At 39.0% G+C, this 25,463-nt stretch overlaps 1 protein-coding gene across 1 annotated transcript in view; it reads left to right on the plus strand.

The window, feature by feature from the left end:
* The window catches only part of CNTN3 (contactin 3), a 329,425-nt gene that overhangs the window by 301,056 nt on the left and 2,906 nt on the right, over positions 1 to 25,463 (plus strand). Inside the window, exons 20-22 of the mRNA XM_007192451.2 lie at positions 10,268 to 10,451; positions 23,799 to 23,911; positions 24,538 to 24,706. Coding sequence (XP_007192513.1) covers positions 10,268 to 10,451; positions 23,799 to 23,911; positions 24,538 to 24,706 — 466 coding nt within the window. The remainder of the gene's footprint in view (positions 1 to 10,267; positions 10,452 to 23,798; positions 23,912 to 24,537; positions 24,707 to 25,463) is intronic.

The following is a 25,463-nucleotide window of genomic DNA, read 5'->3' on the forward strand; positions in this document are numbered from 1 at the left end:
CCCCCAGAATCCTCCCTGGGCCCACTGAACCCAAACATCTAGGGGTGGGTGTTGTGAAGGTGCATTTTTAGTAAATACCCATAGGGAAACGTCTTCCTGCACACGTATGTATAGGAAGCCCTGGGCTTGACACAGAGACCCTGATCACAGAGCTGTCCAGACTTAAGGAAACCGAAGTGATACTGAAGAAGCAAAACACCACATAAACACAGCAGGGCAACTTGATCAGCATCTTAAGGGAAGCCAAGAACACTTGGATGGAAAATTCCTTTAATTCCCTGACAGTGAGTAGAAGCAGTGAAAGGTAGTGGGCAACCAATAGTAGCTCCCCAATGATTAGAGAAATGACATTGACAGGAACGGTAAGTGTGATGGAAGGAACACAGATGTAAAGGAGCGTAATCCTGAGGTCAAACCTGTGCCAGGTCCCAGCTCTGCCACTCACTGTGCTGGAAAAGTTACGTAAATTCTGTGAGCCTCATTTTCCTGCCTGCAGAATGGGAACAATGGGCCTAACCTAATTAGGATTTTGAGAGGATTGAATGAGATTAGGCACCTGTGCTTCTCACAGTTTCTGGCTCATAATAATAAGCAATGAATAAGTGTGAACCATGTCCCAGAAGAATTTTTCCGATATTAATTCATAGATTTCTCCCCAGTAACTATTCTCAAGCAGTTCTTCGACTCCAAGCTCTTTTGCCTCATGAGAGTTTTTGACGGCTATCAAGATGGGGTTGCCTGCGAGATCCCTTCCTTCCTCGCTTTGTTTCCAAAGCTCAAGCCTTTAAGGAGATTATTTCATGTATCCTAGAGGGTGAAGCGAGAGAACATACCACAGAGGAAAAAATACAAGAGAAGTTTCAGGTGACCTTGGAGGAAACGAAGATCTGAGGCTTACAAAATCTCGTGGGTCCCAGAGCTTTCTACCTGGCAGTGCCCAAGTTGGTGGCCAGACCACAGAAGGGAACAGCTGTGCTTCCCACACTCAGCAAGGACTTCTTATTCCCCAAGCATGGCAGAACTGCTGGGCCTAAAGGGATCAGACCAATGTAACAGTAAGTTATCTTGGCCAGGCTTTGGGAAGGGAGCCCCAGGAGTGATTGAAGTCAAATTTTCCATTAGCTGAGCAGGATATGAAATTCAGTGTTAAATCAAATTTACTTAAAGAAAATAAATGAGCACATTTTGCATCCCTCCAGCAGCAGACTGAAGTACACATCCCCCATTCATAACTTTGTCCTTTACAAACCGTATGATAGGATAATCATTTCTGACCTGGTTGTAGCTTGTGAAGTAGTTAAGAGAGATAAGCAAGAGACTATATATAAATGGGCTTTGTGGGCTTCCAAGCACCACAGGAATGTTACCAGTCACTGGCGATTGTTTTGACAGCTTGGGGGCAGGTAGATGCTGATTTTAGAATATATCAGTTTAAGCTGATCATGAGTCATCCAGATATGCATACTCTCTAAGAAAGTAGAATTATACCACTGTGGCTCAGGTCAGGAAAGAGAGGTTGATTGAACGAGAGAGAAAACCAAAGAATCCAAGTAGTGCCATTGTAGTATCTCATGAAGTCCACACCATTTTTGAATTAGACAAACCTGCCTTCAGATCCACTGGGACAGAATATAAGCTCCACCAGCGACAGGGGATTCTGCCTGTTTGTTCACTGATGTATCCCAAGTGCCAAGAGTTGTATCTGGCACACAGGAGGCAGGCAAAAATTTCATGTTGATTGAATAAATGCAATTTTGGCTCCATTATCTTACTGCTGTCTGGCTTTGAGCACATTACGAATGCTCTCCAAGGCCCAGTTAAAACAGTAAATAACTCTCAGCATCACTGGAGAAACTTTAAGTGAGATAAAGCAGCCATTGTGAAAATGGCCCAAAGAGACTTTGGGAGCTTCTCCTTTTCTGTTTTGAATATTGGGCGTTGGGATAAGATTTCATTGAAAGGGGAAATTTGAAAACCAGTGAAGTAACACAGAAACACTTAGCACAATCTGAGTATGGGACCCAGTGCTGTTGTTTGTGTTGCTACTGGTGTTGCCGTTAGGTGGGGGGCAAAAAGATGAGGGACAAAGAGCATATGGGACTTCGCTCGAAATTAATGATGACATCTTGCCTATCTGTGTAAAGAGTAGCAAATTTAACATCCAGATGGAGCCTGAATACAGTATTGAAAGGAAACAACTAGTGAAAGTTTGTTCCCCAAGTGCTTGGTATGTATGAAAAGAAAGAAACAAACTCAGGGAAAGGTATACTAATTGGGGCAACTTAAGAAATAATTTATATAATTATGCCAAGATAAAAATGTGTATTTTCGTAGTCTCAATAATGATTTAAACAGTAACCTGGAAGAATAAATGACTTAGCAGAGTATTTAACTATCAGGCATGTGGCTAGCTTTCTGGGTTGCAATTTCCCCAGTGTGGCTTTACAACTGTTAATAGCACCTGTTTCCCTCTCATCTAATCATGTGCCACGTGGCATGCTGAGCACACATCATCTTCAGCGTCTAGACTAATTTTCTTTCTGATTTGACCAAGTAGTCATCGAGGAGCTCATTTCCCTGGGCTCCAATTTATTTCACCTTCTAAGCCACAACACTCAGGCTCAGATCTTTTCTTGTGCCCTTTGCATAGGAACAAGAGATACGTACAGACAAGATAAAGAGAATGCAGATGATTTAAGTTCATGGGTAGTGGGTGCCTGAGGAACAAAAGCTCCAATAGCTTGGTATATACAGTCCATTTCTTTAAAGTCATTTTGTGTCTTGAGAAAATAAAACTTGGGAGAATGATCTTGATAAGTGATGGAAACAAAAATCTATACTTGTGAAATACTACAGGTAAACATATTTGTGGAACTGTTGCAGGAGGGGGGACCCCTTCCAGGGCCCGAGAGTGGGCTCTTGTCTACCACTCAGAAATGAAGTGTCCAGAGAAACACACGTGCTGACGAAACAAATGACTTTATTGGGAAGGGGCTCCCGGGTGGAGAGCAGCAGGGTAAGGGAAGCCAGGAGAACTGCTTTGCCCACATGGCTCGCAGTCTCGGGTTTTATGGGAATGGGGTTAGATTTTGGCTTATCTCTGGCCAGTCACTTTGACTCAGGGTCCTTCCTGGTGGCGCGTGCGTCGCTCGGCCAAGGTGGATTCCAGCGAGAAGGATTCTGGGAGGTTGGCAGGACATCTGGGCTGGCGTCTCCTCTTTCCTTGTGACCTTTCCCAAATTATTCCCGTTGGTGGTAGCTTGTTAGTTCCGCATTCCTTACCAGGACCTCCTGCTGAAGATAACTCATGCAAGTGGTTACTGTGGTGCCTGGCCAGGGTGGACGGTTTCAGTCAGTGTTTCCCCAGGACGGGGTGCTGGGGGGAGTTGTAGATTTTTTTTAAATGTTTGGCAGCGAAATAGAACTTGGGTGGGGGGGGGAGGGGAACATAGTAGATTTATTTCTTTTAATGTGTAGCAGGGGAACATAACTAAAAATGTGTACAGAAGGCCAAACTAAAACTTCACTCATACCTCTGTCCTACCTCCTGTTCTAAACAGCTGTACAGAATGTGTTTAGCTCCTAACATTTTAATTAGAATGGAAAAAGACGTCAAATATTTGAATACTTTTTTGAGAATACGAAAATCCTACTGGAAGAAACAAAGACATATGGAGAGAGTCTAATTCCTTACTATCAGGCAGAGAATTAACTTCACTCTAGAACGAGTCACATGTATGTAGGAAAATTGGATAGAGACAATTCAGGCCCATTTAAATAAACAGGAAGGCAGCAAAAATGAATTGAGTAAATAAAATGCAGACTTTCTGGAGGTGGTGGAAGGATTTGTTATGCTGGAGGGAGCAGTACGTATGTGTGTGAGAGCCACCCAAACAAAGCTGGGTTTGTTATTAGGCAGATATAGTCCCTACCAGACTGCGCCTCAGCATTGAGGGATCCAGGGGAGTAAATATCCCAGCCTCTCTCTCCTCCCACCGGCCCGTCTCCTGGCTTCTCTGTCTCTGAATTCAGGTTCGCTGCTCTCCTCTCAAAAGCCAGTACTCAAGAGACAAGTGCTGGTAGGAACGGAAAAGTCGCTTTATTCAGGAGGCCAGCAAACTGGGAAGATGGCGAACTTGTGTCCAAAAACCAACTCTGAAGATTCTGCTCGACCATGAAAGTTTTTAAAGGGAGAATCATTTGGGGAGGAGTTCAGGGTCTTCATTTATCTTCCACTGTGTGCAGACTTTCTTCTGATTGGTTGGTGGTGAGGTAAACAGGGCTGTGCTCCAGGAATCTTGGGCTCAGGCTGAAGTTACCATCCTCCGCCTGGGCGGGGGCCTTAGTTCCTGCAGAAGAACTCAAAGGTATTGTTACCTATATTCCTTGAGGTGGAGGCAGGACCCTGCGCCTCCACTCCCACCCCATGCACTATTATTTCTTGCCCGCTTCTCCTTTGTTTTTGTATTCCCTCCCTTCCCTGATAAGCAGTTATTTGAATCTGCCCTTTGGAACTCAGGGTAGGTCACGGAGGCTAAATGAAGCCTATTTCCTGCAAACAAGAAACAGGGTATACAGAAAGGATTTGTACTGGGAGGGCCCTACAGGGTCCTGCTCCATTCCCTCTCCATCCAGTGAGAAGCCAGAGGGTCAGCGAGCTTGGTGTGTAATTCACATAGGTCAGCCCTCCAGGGACTGAGAGCCCAGTAAAGAAGAGTAGGAGGTAGATCTGGATTTGTCTTCTAAAACCTGTCCAATGCATTTGCCTGCATGATATTTATTGAAATGTGTTTCGTCTAGCAGCTAAGATGAAATATTTGTCTTCCTGAAAATCTGTAAGTATACACAAAATTATTTCAGTCTATTCTGACTAAATACCTGTACTTTAATGGCTAAAAAAGGTGCCATTTTTCAATATATTATTTTTATAAACTGCATTTCATTTTAAGGTGAAGTGAAATCTCTGATGCCGTGATGTGAAGGACTCCTCACCGCAGGGACATTAGTTTTTGGAATAACCAAATTCCTTGCAGAAATAGAGACAGCATTTTAAATCCTAACATTCCTCAAGTTTGTTTCTGTTTACTTACCGAGATAAAAATATATTAGCTTATGAAAGCGTATTATGGTTCTGAAGAAAAAATTATTATCTCATCAAGAAACTGGAGTCCCAGTGTTTTATAGACACATAGAATATTAGGACTTGAGTAACTAGCTTGGTGAATTAAGGAAAAAAAAAAAATCCTCCTCTCTGCTCTATCCACAAAACAGTTCTGACATCAAAAATGTGGGGTTCTTTCTCTACACCAACCAGTTCTCTGACACCAGCTGGGTGTCCTAAAATTCAATTCAATTTTGACCCTCTGTACCTAGAGTTAGCTTCAGATCCTACAAGTTGAGGGTTCAGTCCCACGAGACTGCCCTGCCCCGCCGCCACACACACACAAACATCAGATGCCAGTCACAAGTCCAGCCCTCCTCTGATCAACGGAGGGGTTCCCACATCCCCCTCCTTGGGTTTGATAACTTGCTAGAATGGCTCACAAAACTCAGGAGAGCACTTTACTTACCGTTATCCATTTATTGTAAAGGATACAACTCAGCAACAGCTAAATGGAAGAGGTGTGTAGGCCAAGGTATGTGGGAAGGGTCACAGACCTTCCATGCCCTCTCCGTGCCCTCCACTCTCCCAGCACCTCAATGTGTTCACTGACTTGGAAGCCCTTCTAACCTCTTCAGTTAGGTTTTTTTTATGGAGGCTTCACTGCATAGGAACGATTGATTAAATCATTGACCGTTGGTTAACCAAATTAAATCAACCTCCAGCCTTGTGTCAGGAGGTGGGCCTGAAAGTTCCAACCCTCTAATCACAAGGTTGGTTACCCTGGCAGCCAGTCTCCATCCTGAAGGTACCCAGGAACCCAAAGCCACCAGATATCTCATTAGCATACAAAAGACACTTACCACTTCTGAGATTCCACGGGTTTGGGGGGAGCTGTGTGCAGAGACCAAATACATATTTCTTATGTGTCTCTGTGGTGGGAAGGAGAGAGGCATTTTTAAACTGCCTGTGTTTAAGTCATTCAAGAATTCACCAATATTGGGTACTTAGTGTGTACAAGCTTTGACCCAAGCGGCAGAGCTATGGTGATGACCAAGACAAACCTGCCTCCAGAACATGATTCCACCTTAGCATTCGCCCCTCCTGCTGTCTTCTGTGCCAGGGAATGCAGTTGCTGGCACTGGCGCACACTTGCACTAGCAAACCAAGGCAGGGTGACCCGCTACTGATGGAGACAGTGGCCTGTGTCTCTCAGGCCGGGTGATGAAAAAGTGTTCAGAGCCACAATTCAGTCTTAATCACTTTCTCCTTTGGAGTGGATTTACCTTTTATTTTTCCTCCCTCTGAACTCAGAGTGAATCTACAACATGAAAATATCTGCGTTTCTTCGGTTCTGGAAAATTCTGAGACATTTTCTCTTTTATTGTTACCTTTTCCTTAACCTCTCCTTCTGGAACTCTGGTTGGAAAATTTCATTCATCCTCAGTGTTTCTTAACTTGGCTTTCATAATTTTTCTTTCCTTCTCCATGTTCTGGATTTATTCATTCTGTCTTCTACCTTCCAGTCTTCAGCTCAATCCTAGCACTGATTTCTTTTTTACTACTGTATTTTTCAGGTGTCAGAATTCTACTTGATATTTTTTAGATTCGCCCCATCTTTTTTCTTTGTCTCCTATTCTTGCATTATAAATTTAGTCCCTTCTTTGGTAAATTTGAACATTTTAAATATACTTATTTTAAGATCCATTTCACCTAAGCGTATAATAGCCAGTCCCCTGTGGTCCAGTCTGCTGACTTTCTTTCTTGTTAGCAGGGTTCTTCATGTGCTTTGTAATATTTCTGTCTCTGCTCATCTTTTGTAGATGCTGCCCTCATGTTCTGTCAATGTTATATTAACTCTTTTCTGCACAATTATATTTTCAGAGTTTGTTCCTTCAGCCTGGACATGTTTCCTTTCTTCATCCCTGTATTGTGGTTGTGCCTATAAAATCCAGATTAGTGTGGAGTTATATTCTGTCCTCTCAAGTGTAGAACTTTTACCATTTAAACCCAGAACACAACTGAGAGGAAAAATGGCGTCTTTACTTCTTGGCTTTTTCCTCTATTAAAAAAAAAAAACAACAAACTATCCTCATATAAATATTTTTGAACAAAATTTTTATAGAACATAACTGATTATTACTTGGAAATATGTATGTCACTGCTTTATTTCTTTATGCTTTAGTTATATGCATATTTATTCAACTTTTAAAGTAAAGCTATTTAAGAAGATTATATAATAAATTTGAACTAATATCATGCTCAATTTTGGCACTGATTTTTCTCTATGATTAAATATTTCTAATACCTGTCAGCAACTGAGATCTAAAAATAAATCTCTCATTCTGATACATGGAGATTGGTTAAAGAACTTCAGAAACAAACTGCTATCAAGAGCTTTCAAGCACCTTCTATGAACTGATTTATAAAAGAATAATCCATATGCCAATTGAAAATTATTTTTATTTCTTCTTTAAATCAGTCTCCTAAGGAATGATTTCTTAGGCAACTTATATTGAAGTAATTTGAATACAGAAAGAATGGCGCACGGATGGAAACCTAACAAGAGACCAATGTGTATCACAGGATGATCTTGATTGAGTTACTTGACTTCTCCCTGCCTCTGCCATTCCATGTGTTGAGTGACAATTATTAAAGCTCATAATTATGTGATCTTTTTCCCAATCTATGCTATATCCTAGGCCACAAGTTTTCAGGCTGACTACAGTGTTTTATTTTAATTATCGATTATGTGTCATTCTTAGTTTAATAACTAGACAAAGCTTTAAAGAGCAGGGAGCGTCTTATCATTGTGGAGTCATCTAAACCTCAGCAATACCTCCGTTGTTTACAGTTGGTGAATTTAGAATGTATGTGAGTTTTCGGTATCCATTAACAATTTGCTGGGTGTGGCTTTATAAAAGACAGTTTGGCATGTTATCTTTAATTAATGAGTAAAATCTATGTGGTTTTCTTTGATAATGGTAAATGGTATCTGTCATATATGTGGATTTTTTTGCTAATTTATATTTGATGCTTTAAAGTTGTAGGAGGTGCATATTCAATTTAGTCCTAATTATTTGGGTTTACGTCCTCCTTTCATGGTTTTTCTGAAAACTAATAACTTCTTTCCAGGGAAAACGCACATATACACATACATGAGCCCAGCATTTTGCATGAATTTAAGGGGGCCTTGATAGCAATATAAATATACATGCATAATATACACACACATATATACATGCACATATATAGGGAAAATATTGATCTGGCGTGATATTAATATGCTAATTTGGGATTATTATTGAAAAACCTGAGATTTTATATTTTGCTGCTAATCTTTTTTAAAGAAATAATTTTATAGTTGCTCATTTTTTTTAAAGTAACTTTAGGTGTATTTTTCTCAGAGGCCTGAAATGGGTTTACCCTAGGCAACCCATAAACACGTTTTGTTTAGCCCACAGACAAATGGGGCCAACTCTAAATTTGGGACATTTCACATTAAAATCAGGATTTTTGCTTTCTTTTAAAAAAAGACCTGTAAACACTGGGTCCATCTTCCCCCCGTCGACCAGAGCTGCGTAGAGGCTGCATTACGAAGATGGAACGTGCCTGTCTCCTTTGCCGCAGTTCCCACACGTCTCTACTGCCTTCATGACTCTGATGGCTGAGCATTGATTGCCGTTTTCATTTTGCCCAAGGAGCCGTTTACTTACAGAAATTATAGAAATGGTTTCCTGTTTTCATATTTTGCTATCGAAGTAGAAAAATGAAAGTCAAACCAAAAGGGCAAAGACTGCAAGAAAAACAGGAAAGTGCCTATTTCTTTCTTTTTTTAAAAAATAAATTTATTTATTTAATTTATTTATTTTTGGCTGTGTTGGGTCTTTGTTGCTGTGTGTAGGCTTTCTCTACCTGCGGTAAGCGGAGGCTACTCTTCGTTGCGGTGCGCAGGCTTCTCATTGCGGTGGCTTCTCTTGCTGCGGAGCACGGGCTCTAGGCTCCCGGGCTTCAGTAGTTGTGGCATGTGGGCTTCAGTAGTCGTGGCACGCGGGCTCAGTAGTTGTGGCGCACGGGCTTAGTTGCTCTGCGGCATGTGGGATCTTCCCGGACCAGAGCTCGAACCCGCGTCCCCTGCATTGGCAGGCGGATTCTTAACCACTGCGCCATCAGGGGAGCCCCAAGTGCCTGTTTCTTTAGGAAAGTAAAAAATACGTACTCAGTCTGCTTTATGTATTTGTGTTAAGTGTCCAGCCCCTGCTTTAGATGGTCAGATGGTGATATCTGGTCTCAGCACGAGGAATAGTTGCACTTTTCATGAGCCATTTGTTTGGTGGTTTTGTTGCTGTTTTTATTTTATGAAGGATCCAAACTGTCTAGCAAAACATAGCAGGACTTTATAGCATAAATTGGAGTTCACTGGGGAACGTGTCTTATTATTGTATTTTTCTACTTTTATTTCTTTATTTTATCAAATACTCTGAAAACATTTTTGTATTTTTATACTGTAAATGTATATATCTTTATAAGCAGTCTCAGATCATTTTGCACAGTTCACAATAATGAAATACAAGTAAAACATTTCAATATATCCATATATTAACCTATGTTACCTGCCTTCCTCTTCTCTGCAGCAGCTCTGCATACTCAGGGGTCTTGGTGACAATTGGCCATCACTGTAGGACAAGTCAGTGGCCAGCTGGCTTTTCAGTGGTCTTTGCTCTGACAGGTCACTTTCTTCACAGAAGGCATCTTCACCATCCATAAGAGTTTAAGCATAGCTGCCAGCCTTCCAGCGTTGAGACTGAGCCAGGTTGATTAGGGTCTGAGAAGGAGGGGCAGCTCACTCTGTTAGAAATGTAGATTTTTTTCCCTTCATTTTCCCATTTATAAGGCTATGGGCTAGTAGCATGTAGCACTTACTGTCTTTGAACTTACCTGGTTTATTTGTGTACTTATTACCTGTCTCCCCCGGGAGTCCCTTTTCTTTCACATCTGTGGCACAGAGCCTAATGCAGCACCTAGCACATAGTAGGTCCTTAAAAACTACTTGTGGGACAAATGATAAAGTAAATAAATTACAGTGCCCATTTTAATAAAAATCACTTAATTTAAAGGATGCTGTTTTGTCAATCTTTCTCATCTTTTATGTTTTCTGTCCACCAGGTGCGGTATTGGAATAATGGAGAGGAGGAATCATCCAGCAAACTGAAAGTGGCAGGAAATGTGACATCGGCCAGACTCCGTGGCTTGAAGAGCAACTTGGAATATTACACGGCTGTCCGGGCTTTCAACAGCGCTGGTACCGGTCCCTTCAGTGCCACGGTTAATGCAACCACCAAGAAAACTCGTATGTATCTTCTGATTTTTTTAACGTCAAAAAAATACTTTGCATTTAAAATGGTAGCCTTCTTTATCATTTTAGATGGACACCACAAGTCAGTAAGCCCGATGAATGATGTAAACCCAACTCCAATCCCTTGTAAACTCAGAGGCACACATACATGTCTTCCTGATACCCCTGAATCTTCAGTTAGAAACCCCATGTGAAAATGAATGTGCACCTTTTGAAAAATTTTAGAGTGGGATGTTTAGTCAAGTCCATCCACTTTTCTTTTAAAATGTGATCCAGCTAATTGGTTTATTTCATGTATTTTTAGTTCTCCAAAGCTTGAGGATTTTTGATAAGCATGAATAACTTAAAGTTCAGGCCAAAGAATCAAGAGTGATGTTTTTCTTCTTTTCTTTCCTACTTATTCAAAAGAGGGCAATGCACAGTAAAGATGTTGGTTCACATGAATATATTGATATTTTTAAAAATCTGACCAGAGATGTCAGTCAGTGTTGCCTTCAAAGCTGAGTCTTTGTTAGCTGTGTATTCACAGGTACATTCACAAGCACCAATTATGAGCTATACATTAACCTGGCTTTAAATTAGGCTACAGAAAAATCAGTGATTTGCAATTTTGTAGTCTTTCACATATATTTCCGTGAAACTGATAGCACCAGTGTATATTTAGTTATTGTATTGTATTGCTACTTTCTCACAATGCAACCATTTGAATTACTCTTGTCATTATCGTCATAGCTAATAGCAACTGAGAACATTCTATGTTCACATGCTTTACATGTATTCCCACACCTAAACTTCATACCTACCACATGAGGTAGGTGTCATTTTTACTTCTTTTTGAAAGATGAGGAATGTGGGCATGACAGGATTAACTTTAATTTTAAAATAATGGTGCAGTAAAACAATTTTTCTTCTTAATTTATTTTCAAAATTAATTAACCCTGTATAAAAATGTTTTTTTAACTGGCCCTATATGGGAATGAGACAGTTATTTTGCTTGACTGCCAATTTCATTAATGCATTTCTATTTCCATATATAATTCCCAAACTTTCGTGAGAACATACGTTGGCTGGCTAAAATTGCTAAGAACAACAGTAGTATAACATCTAATTTTATTGCTAGTGTTATTTATGGGTAAGTTAAAATACATATAAAACACAATTCTACTATGGATTTTCATTAACCAGTGTTAATTTGATCAGGAAAGTTCATATTTTTACCTTTGTATCATCTATTGAAAAGAGAGTTTGGAGAGAAAGTTTAGCAACCAAACATTTTAATCCCTTTAAGTAGCATATATTTACAAGCAACCAACTAATGTGGTGATTAATTATCCGTCACTAATTATTAGGAGAAGCCTGACGCCATCTCTTATTTATAACACATGGTTGGGGTTAGACCAAGGAGCGTGTAGGTTTGGCAATAAACTGAAAATATTCTGCGTTTAGAACTTTTCGCTCAATATGTTTGGTATTCCCAGTAGCGCTTCTGAATTAGTAAGATTTAAATATACATCATTATTATATGTTCAAAGCACAGCGTCAATCAAAAATTCTGATTGCACTGATGCATGCAAACAAGTTTATCTGGCTCTTTCCTCTGACTTAATAATTGATGTGATTACTTGCTAAGAAATTATGATTGTAAAAGACTGTGGGACATCCTCATGGAATCAGTGAAGAGCTTAGTGAATGGGTTAGACAGAAGGAAGAGACTGATTATAAATCGATAGGAATTTCATGGTAATGTACACTGAGTGAAATAGAATTTTAAAAAAGCAAAACCCTTTAAAATGTAAAGATAGCATATAAATACCCAATCTAAAGTAGGAATTTGTGGGTTACAGTAACTATGGTGATTATGATTTTAATGACTAACACTTACAGAGCAATTTCCAGTCTCTGTTCTAAGTATGTTTCATGTATTGAGTCTTAATTCTCACAGCAACACCGTGACTTGGAAACTATTAGTAGTCTCACTTTAGAGACGAGGATGCGGAAGCACATAGAGGTTATATAACTTTGCTGAGATCACAGAGTAAGTAGCAAGAGAGCTGTACAAATCCAGACATAGTCTTAACCACTATGCTAGCCTCTCTTCTAACCATATAATTAGAATGTTCATGTCATATATAACACCAGTATTTATTGGGATTTTACTCTGTGTTTAGGAAGCAGGTAAGGTGATCAAAGGTAGACAGGACTTCTGTGCTCATGGACCTGGAGTCTCATGGGAATTCCAGTAATTGAACAAAATCCCCCCTGCAAATGATACATTCCTATCGCCCCAATTTAACTGGAGTCTGCATGTGGGGCTGTAGGTGTTATTAAAGAAAGGTTTCCTACTTTGAGTGGGAAATTCATAGAGATAATTAAAATCCCTAATTATTCTAAGATTGTGTATAAAGACCATTGTTAAGTTTTAAATTTTACATTCATAATTTTTCTAATGTACCAAAATACAAGTAAGATAATCTTTTAAAACTATTTCTAATATTGTTTTACTGGCAGCTCTTAATAGTCATACTAACGTTTGACATGGTGTTAGCTTTAAATCCTAGTTACAAATTTTAATAAGGCTTTTGTGATTATCACTGTGAAGAGAATTATTGTCATGCTTCAGGCATAAAGAACGAAGATAACATCTTTGAGTCTTTGCTTGCTATCCGTCTTCCCCTCTGGATTGTAAACTTTATGGGGAAAGAGTCCTTCTGTGTCTGTTCACCCAGCCCCAGTGCCCAGCCTGGCACTGAGAGCCACTCATTAAATGTTTAATCGGTAGCTAGATAGATGAATGAAATCTAAAGAAGCAGGCCAGCCTGAAGTACTGTTATTAATCCCATGTACTTCCTCTTGACTGAACATGGTGAATTCAGAACACTTACTGGAGTCTTTCACCATCTTACTTAAAATGTGCAAGTTTCATGTACTTGTAATCATAGAATTCTGTATGCGAGGCTTTACATCCATACAGATCTTGGGTGATATTTTTGATTAAGGTAAATAATACAAGGATTCTCAGGTTAAGTACTGTAGCTTCCATTAAACACTTAATTTTTGATATCCAAATACTTGTGTTTTTTAAAAGCATTTCTAAGTTAAACACTAATTAGCCTCTTTAAGTAATCAAAGATGGATTTTTGTTAACTTGCAACCCAAAGAGAGCTAACTCTTAAGAACATCTTTTATCTAAAGGCACTGATGAGGAAAAATTGCAGATAGCATATAAATGATGAAATGGAACGGCTTCTAAAAGGAAACATACTGAGAAGTTTTTGTTCGGAGATTGCAGGAAAGAATGTGGAGGGCAAATATTCTGCTTTGTATGACTGAAAAGTCAAGTGGTAATTGTGGCTTTCAGTATGGATAAATTTAGCACTCAACATCCTCAATAATCACCTAACATCTCAAATTGATTATTTCTAAAATCAAGTTCTTTAAATCATCCACCCCATTTAAAACCTGGCCCTTCTACAATATCAATATTCCCCATCTTGGTAAATTCAATCCCGTTGTTGCAGTTGCTCATCCACAGAAATTTTGGGGTCACCCTCAACTCTTCTGTTTCTCTTATACCGTACACCTGGTCCAGAATCTGCCTTCTACAAGAATCTGCCGCTTCTTAAGGCATTCACGGCAGTTGCCCTGGTACAGGTTGGCACAACCCTCACATGAATCAGGGCAGTGACCCTTTATCATTCAGCCCATCTGCCTTTGTCTCCCTTAGGCCAGAGTGGTAGTGATGATGTCGCTTCTCTGCTCAGAACCTTCCAATCACTTCCCATCCCACTCCAGATAAACGCTAAATCCTTAAAATGCCCAACAAGACCTTTACAATCCATCCTGAAATCCTACTTAGATTCATTTCCTACTATTTTCTACCCGCTCCTTCCACCTTCCTTTCAGGGGCTCTGCATTTGCTGCCCCCTCTCCCCCGAAGGCCGTTCCTCCAGATGCCCAAGTGGGACTCTCCCCCGTGCTCACATGTAACCTCAGTGCCACCTGACCGCCGTATGTAAAAGTACAGCCCCTCATTTCCCGACGCTCCCTGTCTCCTTTGCTGCTTTATTCTTGGGCATCGCACTTAGAGCCACCACCCATGCTATAGCTTGTTCATAATTATTTTATTGTTGTCTCACCAGCCTGCTTTGACTGAAGGCCAAACTCCTTCAGGGCAGAGATTCTGCCTGTTTTCCTCATTACTGTATCCCCAGAGCTCTATCTTCAGTGTCTCAGTGCTCACAGTTGGTGCCCTGTAAGTATTTATTAAACAATCGAGACTCTCTTCATCTCTTGGCTCTGTTCCATGGTGGCATCATTCTCACCAGGTCCCCTCTTCAGAGTAACAGTATTGCCATTAAGCACCTCAAAGCCTATTCCTGTCAACTGAGCATGCTGGGAAAAGGGCCAGCTCCTTCCTGATGCCTCCACTCAGAGCCAAGGAGGGGTCTTGGCTCTTCTAGAGCCAGTTTTTGTGGCAAGTAGGTGAAAACCCTTGATTGGCCTGGCCTGCATCACATGCCCAGATTCTCCCCTAGAACAAGAGAATCCTATTTTTTAATGCCTTCACCAATGATTATACATGAGTATCTACTTGAGAAAATAGTGATATTAAATGGTGAAATCAGTTTTTCATTTGAGTGTTTGCATTTCCAAATGGAATGTTTATCCATGTAGGTTGAGCCAAAATTAATTGTCTGAATTTAAGGAAACCGATTAAGTGTGTCCTCAGGAAATGAAAAGGAAATGTGAATAAAACAAGCCCTGAAAGAATGTGAGTCAATATTTCAGAGGTTTTTGATAAAATGAATATTCCTGCCTCAAACACCTAATGTAGAAGTTTTCAAGTTTTCAAAGGTACAATTTCATTATATAATCATCCACTCTAAGTTAAGAGTCAGGATACATATCAGTGCAAGGTTTCCCAAATTTTAGATGGTGATCTGCCTTCTCAATTTTTGCCATTTCTGTGGGCCTTCTCTGCTAATGTGTACCTAGTATTTTTTCTTAAAAACTAACTTACCTTTTTTACTTATATAAACCTAAAGAAAATGGAAACTCATTTCCTGAGTATGAAAACCAGTATCATTGCCATAAGTAGATGTTAACAAAGTAATAATTAAACAATTAACAATGCTAATAATAGTAAATATAACGAAAAAATAAGCTGTTCTCCATTTTAAATATTAGCAAAGTGGTCTTGCCTATTCAGACAACTGAACCTGCTTCCTCTTTGTTTGTGATGTTAGCACTGAAGGGATATGAAAGAGCTAGTAGCCCCCAAATCCAGCTTTCTCTTGAAACTAATGGGAAGACTAAAAGGGAATTAATTCCTCCCTAGGTGACTAAATGTTATTTGTTGGCTTTTCTGTGTGTCACATACCACAGATATATGTCACCCACTCATGTTTGTGTATGATATGCCACAAATCACATACATACAACATTAGAATACACTGTTTACTAATAATGCACATTCTTCAGATTTAGAAGGGTTTTCTTTTCCTGTCTGTGGACTTCAAGAAAGTGATCTCTGATCTTGCAAGCTCTGAAGCAAGATAGCAATATAATATTGAATTTAATCAGAATCCAATTAGGAAGTTTCAGCTAGTATAGAAACAAATACTTACTTTGGCCACATGTATAAATCTTATGAACTTTAGTTTGTAGGAGCTTTGGTACTTTTTTGAAAATCTGTCCACCTTGCCCATGAATTCTCTAGAAGCTTGTAAATGTTCTGATTATAGGTTACAAATTTTCATGTTGTTATTATCCGAAGAAGGAGAGATTTTGGTCACGGGAATTCCCATTCATTTAAAATGAAGAAAGGCTTTCTTCCCTGACATTCTAGATTAGACCCCAAGTAAAGTCTTTTCTGAGTTTTAGATGAGTTAAGAAGCACGTGTTTTTGTCTTGTTTTTTAAAATTGAGTCAATCTCTTATGATAAATTAATTTATAATAATTTCAATGATGTCAAGACAAATATATCTCATTATTTGGGGAAGAGTGGCTTTTGGTGACTTGTTTTCTGCACAGTGTCAAATATTTAAGCCGTTTCATGACAAATGCTGATGTTTAAGTCAAGTGAAGTCCAAGTGGAAAGTGTACCTTCAAGCTACCACTTATCATGTAAGTCAGCTCATTACCATCAGGTAGTCAAGAAATCTGTTGAGTTTTACATAATTAAGTCACAGCAAATATATTTTTTTAAAATTCCATATTTTGAAAGTCAATGCCAACTTCACTATCAGCACTGTGAAGATATCACTACTGAAAATTCTGGACAGTAATATTCTTTATTTTAACAACCTCTACTTTTTATATGTAAAGGAAAATGTATTCACTGCTGAAAATTAGGGGAAAATAGAAGAAAATAATCACCCATAATCCTATCCCTCAGAAAGACCATTGTTAGTATTGTTGATCTTTCTTTCCAGACTTAAGTTCTATAAAATGTTTCTCTTAGACAGTGGAGGTTATGCCATATATTTAGTTACCTGGTATCAGAATTTTCCCCAGGTCATTAATAATTTTCATAAATATGTTAGTGAATGTATAACATTGCATTGTGATAATGCACCACAATTTAGCCATTTTCCTATTGGTAGACATGTCTTATATTCCCAGCTTCATCCAGTCAACACCCTTGCAGTAATCACCTATTTGCAGTCACGTGGCTGTAGATTTAGTAAAAGCTATAGGGCTGTTGTTGAGGAGTCTGATAATCAGATACACGGAGGATGTCAGGATAGGTGCTAAAAGAATGATAATAAAAGCCTTCGACATACTATTATTCTTGTCACATACCATTTGAAATTATTGAAATAATGTTACAGCCTGTCAATTAGTGTTGTGCTATAAATATAGTGATATGCCACTTTTCTACTAGAATTAAATTAGTTTTTATCATTTTTTTCTATTTTAGTGTACTGTCAACACAGTAGAAGTTGAGTTGACAGAGGAAAAATCTACAGGATATGAAAGTTGAGATATGATTTACAAAAAATTTCAAAATGTAGACCATATATCAAGTTAATTCTCATAAGGTGTGGAACTCAGTCAGCCTTCTGGGTTGGGCTTCCAACGTCATAGAACATGAAAAGTGAAACTGGAAGTCCGAAAAGATATGCTGTCAACTCTCTCCTGCCCATTTCCACTTCAGTATGTGACTCAATGCCTTTACAAAAATTCATTGTGTTACACTGAAGCTTAGGCTACTGTTTAATAGCTGTATTAGTCAGATTGGGCTAGTATGGGTAGAGTATCCAAAACTCCCAAACCTAGAGGCTTTAAACTACAAGTGTTTCTTTCTCATTCATGCTACATGTCCATCACAGGTGCGATTCAGATCTGATCAATTGCATCTTCACTGCAGGACCCTGACTGAAGAAGCAGCCACTCTCTGGGCCATGCTGGTCTCATGGCAAAGGGAAAACGGTGAACCGTGCTCTTCAATTGCTTTTAAAGCTGTCATTTCACTTTTGCTTACCTTCCACTGGCTGAAACAAGCCATATAACAAAACCTGATGTCTGTGAGATGCCAGTGAGAAGGGGAAGTATGTCTTCCTAAAGGCTTGGGACCACAAGTCCCATGGCCAAGCTGAATGTCAATGAGAGTGAGGCAGGGAAGCATAATCTTTCCATGGAGGATGAAGGACAGAAGACCTGCAAAGACTAAATAATAATACACCCCAAATAATCTACCCCAAAGTATTTTTAAACAATAATAACAGTCAATCCTACCAGCCAATAATAAGGATCATTTAAAAATGTTTCCAGAGGATCTAAGAATAAATCACAGTTCCTGAGAGATCCCTAGGGGTCCCCGAGTTGCTCTTTCATCTGCCTTTACTGCCTGCACCTTCCTCCTTCATGTCCCTTCCTTCAGCATCTACAACCTCAAGCCTTTACAGAAATAACAAGGTAATTTATTCCATCCAGGTAGATTACTTATATAAATATGTCAATAAAATATCCTCAAAATATGTAAAAACTACCCCAAATGACTCTTTATTTAAAAAGAGGAATAATAAAGTCAAGTGCCTTCAGTGGCCAGGCAGGTTTAAATGAGCAGTGGTGGGCATGTGGGGCAGTCTCTTCTTGCTCCATCCCATCCTTTCTATCCATCAGTGTAGGACCAGTGTTCCTGACCATCTAGTTTTGCACAAGAAACCAGAAATCTGGATCTTAAATGAAAGCTCCCAAGTTTTAAATGTTGGTAACTAAACAAAATTAAAATACAGTATTTGGGTGAGACAAAAAATATGTGCAAGCTGGATCTAGCTGAAGTCTCAGGTTGCAACCTCTGATGTGAAGCTTTACAGTTATAAACGTTTCACTATCTTGTGTTTTTTAATCCAGCAACAGCTCTACCAGCTGTTTTCCTTCTTTTGCAGTTGAGACTCTGTGGCTTCTGCTAGGTTAAGGGACTAAAATCAATACAGGTGAGTTGTAAGTGGCCACATTGCTTCTAGTATATTAAGCCTTAAGTATATTAGGTAGATCTTGTCTGTGGTGGTACAAGCTTGCTGTTTGTTGGTGAACAAGGGTAAATCATTTTTATAGAGAGCTTGTGGAAGGAAAGAATTAATATTTGAAGTTTGACATTAGTAAGATAGAAAAGAAGGGCATTTAAGGCTTAATACGAGGTAACTAAAGGTTGGTAAGGATGGAAACCAAAAGTAGGGATGAAGATACTAAAGGGAAGTTTGGATCATACAATAATCAAACTTTACTTTATTCATAATTTGCCCAGTGTTTTGCAATCTCCAGTCACTGAATGATCCTTGCAAGATTTTAGCCACATACTCAACAACCTGGATTATTATTTCCCTAATGTGTTTACTTTAATACTTAAATATATTTATTTTAAAAGGCTTTATATCATTGCTATAAACAGAACACGACTAATACTCTCTCCTTACAAGATAGTAGTTTTAATTTTCTTCCTATAAAAATGAAAGCAAAGCCGTTACTTAGAGAAAAGTTTACAACTTAAAACTACAATGAATAGCAAAAATAAACATAATTGATTTGCCAAAAATGTGTACCTAGAAATAAGTTTTGCAATGAGCTAACCAGAGTGTTGATTAATAGAGTGATATTCTGTTCTTGATCACTTAGTTTAAGATGAATTAATTACTGTAAATATATCCTTAGGTGAGAGTCAGTTTGAATTATGACTGTGTTTTTTGGGGTGTTTACCAGACATCTGTGTGCTACTGAAAGCATTTGAGTTATTTATGTTTGTGTAATGCCCTATTTTCTGTGTCATTATTTAGAACCTAATTTTAATCTATGCATTGTGTGTAAAGTAGATTACCACTGATGTACCAATATTGGCCTCATCCAAAAGAATTATATCTATGAATCAAGACTTGCATATGATAGGTTTTTTTTCCCCTAACATGAAAATATGTAAATATTTACAATTAAAAATGTTATCCACCTAAAACCATCGTATTTGTACAAGTACTGGTCTCTGGGAACCACTAATGTAGTCCATGGTTAGAAGTCAGAGAACATCCTTATCTCTGTGCTCACTGTACTCAGGAGAATCCCTGACACATGCGAAATGCTTATTAAGTACGTAGTGACTGAAAAGGAATTCCAGATAGAAACATTGTTCCCCAAGGTGTGTGTCATTCACCCGGGCTGCCGAGCTGGAATTAGCCTTCCTTCTTATTACCACCACCCATATGACCTTCATCATCATGACCCATTCACAAATTCCAGGTCTGTTCCATCCCTCCAACTCTACTGCCATCACTTGCATATGGAGCTTTATTATCTTTTACACAAAGTGCTGCAGTGCACTCCCTACAGAGCTCCCACCAAGATTCTCCTTCTTCTCCATCTGTCCCCACAAAGATCTATGAAAGCACAGACCTGATGGCATCACAGATCTGATCCTTCTTCAGTGCCCTGCCAATTGCCTGCCCCAGAAAATTCCTTTTCTAGTTCCTTTGGCCTTCTAGACTCTTTAGCATATGGCTTCTACCTGTCTCTGCAACTGTCTTTGCAGTTCCTTCCCATCATCCCTACCCGTAACCCATCAGAAGTGAGCTCCCTACGGCACTATGCTAGTTCCTGCCTCTGTGCCTTGGCGTGTGTCATCCCTCTGCCTGGGATACCACCCCCCAACCTATACATGTGAAACTCACATTCATCTTTCAAAATCTACTCGAGATGTTGTCACCTCTTTACGCATTTTTCCCTGAACCCTTAAAACATAAATATTTAGTAACTGTATCATTTAAGTATTGAATGAATACACTAGTTGTTTTGCTGTCTTTCTTATTCTGTTCTTTCTCTGTGTTTTGTTCCTTATCGTCTTAGCCTCAATATGATCAGCCATACTCAAGCTCTCAAGCTGATGGTCAGTGTTAATGTCCCAGTTTTGTCTTTGTGAAATGTATGCATTTACTGGGATGTGTCTTGGAGGACTTTCAAAACCATGGAGCTAGAAAATTCACTGTAGATTCTGATATGCCACATTTGAGGACTGTGACCAGCCAGATGTTACCCCGCTGACACCATGGTGAATTGCTACTGATGCTTGTTCTGAATCTTTCCCCATTCAGCATTACTTTGTCACTGCATGCATCATTCCTTAGGGACACATAGGGAGTCGGTCAAACTTATTTTTTGATAACACTAGAAAAGTGTTTTCTTAATCCTTGGGTTGTGTTTCTTGCATTAAAATAGCAGTCAGTTACATACAAAATCTAATTTGATATCTACCTTTAACAAGACATTAGGCTAGTGAATAAAAACTAGCATATGGGCCTATCGATGTCAGAGACCATATAGGACATTTTCTCTGCAAGGCACTTACGAGTTAGTAGGAAAATTGGATAATAAACATAAAACCACAATTAAATGTAAAATGTACCTTTGCTGAAGATGATGAAGAAAGGGAACCTGGTATAAGAAAAGAGGCCCCATTGTACATTTAGTCTGAGAAGTCAGGAAAAGCAGTCCTAGGAAAGTGAAAATTGAGTATATTTTGAGATAAACACGTTTAATATTCATTTTTACATCATCGACAAATCATTTGTCAATGGTTCAAGAGTTAAATAAAGTCACAGATAGTTACCACAACATAATAGGGGACGCATAGACTTTGGAACTAACCAGAACTGGTTTGAATCCACATGATACCTCTTACCAGCTGTGCATCTTAGCATGTTCTTTGCTTTTAATTTTTAATTGTGATAAAAATACACATGACATAAAATTTCCATCTTACCTATTTTTAAATGTACAGTTCCTTAGTGTTGGGCTTGGTTATTTTGCAGCCGATCTCCAGAACTCTTTTCACCTTACAAAACTGAACTCTGTACCCATGAAATAGCATCTCCCATTGTCCCCTCCCCAACCCCTGGCAACCACCATTCTACATTCTGTCTCTGTGGATTGACTACTCTGGCTACCTTGTATATGTGGAATCCTACAGAATTTGTCTTTTTTTGTGACTGGCTTTTTTCACTTTGCATAATTTCCTCGAGGTTCATCCAGGTTGTTGCATGTGTCAGAATTTCCTTCCTATTTAAGGCTGAATAGTATTCCTTTGTATGGCTGTACCACATTTTGATTATTCACCTGTTGATGGACACTTGGGTTGATTCAACCTTTTGTCTGCTGTGAATGATGCTGCTATGAACATGAATGTACAATCTTCTTTTTAACCTTTCTGGGTCCAGATTACCCATGTAGCAAAACGGGCTTTATTATAATGCAGTGTAATGAGGATTAAGTAAATTATATAAAACCACATTCTACCTTGCCTAACATATTATAGGTTTTAATAGGCATTAGTTGCTAACAATAATAGGATTTTAAATTGGGAAGGAAAGTTTATCTGATCTAGGATTTTCCAGAAGATGTTATTCCTTTTTTTTTTGAATTTTTTTTAATATTAATAGTCTTTTATTTATTTATTTATTTATTTATTTTTGGCTGTGTTGGGTCTTCGTTTCTGTGCGAGGGCTTTCTCCAGTTGCGGCGAGCGGGGGCCACTCTTCATCGCGGTGCGCGGGTCTCTCACCATCGCGGCCTCTCTTGTTGCGGAGCACAGGCCCCAGATGCGCAGGCTCAGTAATTGTGGCTCACGGGCCCAGTTGCTCCGCGGCATGTGGGATCTTCCCAGACCCGGGTTCGAACCCGTGTCCCCTGCATTGGCAGGCAGATTCTCAACCACTGCGCCACCAGGGAAGCCCCCAGATCACAAATTTTAAAGGCAATGTAGAACTGTGTTAAAGAGCAGACAGTAAGCCAAAAAATCTGCAGGGAATACAATCTTGTTTGGCGTCATTGGTCACATGAATGTACCTGAGCCCTCTTCCCATCTTTAAGTCCAGCCCTCTCTCCCTCATGGCATGAGTCAGTGATGTTGAGAAATTTCTCAGCATAGCCGATCTTTTATATCATTTTCCCATGACAAATTCAGTTAACCAAATCACATTCTGTGGCTAAATCCACAAGTGCAACATATTTCAACACTGTTTTGGGCAATTGTGATGTGGTTGCCAAACGGATAATTTTATGTTTGTTGTTTTGTGATTGACAAGAAACAGAATTTTCAGTGTGCTATGTTGCTCTTGACAAATGCTATCAAACCGCCTTCCCCCGGCATCTAGTGTTCATGAGAGGGAGCTGAATTATGAATCCAAGTTTTTAAACCTCAGAGAGTTTCATTAATTATCTAATGGAGCTCTCATTAACGTTTCATTGTTTTGCCTTATTTTTCTCAAAAATTGATTTAAACTTGGAAAACGAAGGTAAAATAACAGACTCTGTGCTGCAGTTTTTCATGTGTATAGCTATTACTTCTTGGGAATAAATCTAAGTAATCCTTATTTTTGATTGCCTCCCATTTTGCTCATCTCAACATACATGGCTGGCTTAAAAATCATCCACACTTCATTTCCTGCAACTTTAATCTGCTCAGTTGGCAGTTTCTCTCAGCCTCTGGATGTGTCAAACGGGACACACTGCCTGCCTTTCCTGACCCATCACAAGCTTCCCTCTAGTGGTGGATAGAAGAATTTCTTTATCTCCACTATCAACAAGTTTTCCAGGAGACCATGGCAACAAGTGAGAAATGCCCTAAAGTATATGATGAATATGATAAAACAAATTGTCTCACAATGTTATGGAAATGCCTTTGTAAAAGGAAATTTAGCTACTCTGTTATTTTCTCTGATTCTTCCTATACACTATGTGTTACCAAAGAGATTCTGCTCCCCTTTGGCTGCCTCCTATGACTGTCATTTATCTGTTCTATGTAAAATATCACTCCATGCTCAAATCTATTTTAATTTCTCATTTTGCATTTCAAGCCCCCAGTCAGCCACCAGGAAATGTTGTTTGGAATGCTACAGACACAAAAGTGTTACTTAATTGGGAGCAAGTGAAAGCCATGGAGAATGAATCAGAAGTAACAGGATATAAAGTAAGTTGTATCATTTGCAATGCTTTCTTTTCCTACTTCTGGCAGTACTTTTCCAAGGAAGCTAGATTTGAACAGTTTTTCTAAATGTTGATGGTGTGATCTTTATAAACTACTTTTGACATACAGATGTCAAGCTGTTTATGAAAAGGGTATTTTTCCAAAACATCTGATTTCTTAAATATAAATTTAAGTGACATATTTCTGCTCACGTGGGAGTTTTAGACCAAATGTTGATAAGTTGTTCATTATGTTAGTTTCCTATTTCTGATGCTCACCCATATACTACTTAAAAAACAACTAATAGCATTGGCTCTGATTCTTTGGTCTCCTGTTCAAGATCTATACAGTAGGACCTTGCCCCCATCTCTCCATCCTCACAAATACCCAAGCAGCTGAACTTTTCATAGAAGAAGTTTTTTCTTCCGCACCTCCTTCATTTTGAGCACCTGATGATTCTACCATGTGCTGATCCCTAGTCTAAGGTGACAGAGCTATGAATGCAGCCTATATTTTAGTGGGTATGGAAAACAAACAATATAAATGAAGTAACATCAGAGTAATAAGTTTATGAAAAAAATAAAAGAGGGCACTATAAAAAAGTCAATGTGTTTGTTCATGCATTTTAGGTTTTCTATAGGACTAGCAGTCAAAATAATGTGCAAGTGCTAAACACAAACAAAACTTCAGCTGAACTTTTGCTGCCCATTAAAGAGGACTACATTATTGAAGTTAAGGCCACAACGGATGGCGGGGATGGGACCAGTAGCGAACAGATCAGGATTCCAAGAATAACCAGTAAGTTGGTTGAAGTCAACATCTCCTTAATTCCCAGCATCGGTTATGAGCCCCCAGTAGAGGGTCAATCAGTGCCTCCCTCTCCACTCTTTTTTTTCCTACCATTTCTTTCATCTGAATGCTGAGGAGGTCTTGGAATATGAGAGATGAGGGCAGGAGGAATTCCTCACGAGTGGTGCAAAATAAGAATGATAAGAACAGAATAACAGAAAAAACATTGAGAAATATTTAGCAAATTTTATTAATTTAATTTTTTTCTCATTCTGAGCTATGCATACATTTGCCTTTGGATTGCCATAAAACAGAATTCCTTAAGCATTTCTCAAGGGCAATGTTGAACCCACAGAGTGTTTTTAAGATCTTTAATATTCCAGTTGTTTGCCTCTGGGAAATTATAGATGAATCTTATCAGTTCTTTACCAAGTAGAAAATTCAGCATTGTTAAATTAAGGTCAGAACCCACTTGGCCAAACCAAAAGACACTTTAAAAAAAAAAATTCTTAGTTTCTGATTTCAGTGGGGTTTCATACTTGCTTTTCTTTTCAAAATCCAAATGAAGCCTATTGTATTATAGAAATTGTATTTTTAGAGTTCAGGGAAACAGACTTTTCATACCTATTTTACCAGTGACAGTGTTAGAAGAAATTTTATCTTTTAAATCTCAAGGGTGGAGTTTTGTGGCCTCAATTTAAGTACTGCAGAAGCCATGCTATTCTGCGGTTCTTAGTAACCTAAATTACTTTGCTCCCTGTTTCTT

The sequence above is a fragment of the Balaenoptera acutorostrata genome, chromosome 10 (genome assembly GCF_949987535.1).
Source record: "Balaenoptera acutorostrata chromosome 10, mBalAcu1.1, whole genome shotgun sequence".
Classification (NCBI taxonomy): domain Eukaryota; kingdom Metazoa; phylum Chordata; class Mammalia; order Artiodactyla; family Balaenopteridae; genus Balaenoptera; species Balaenoptera acutorostrata.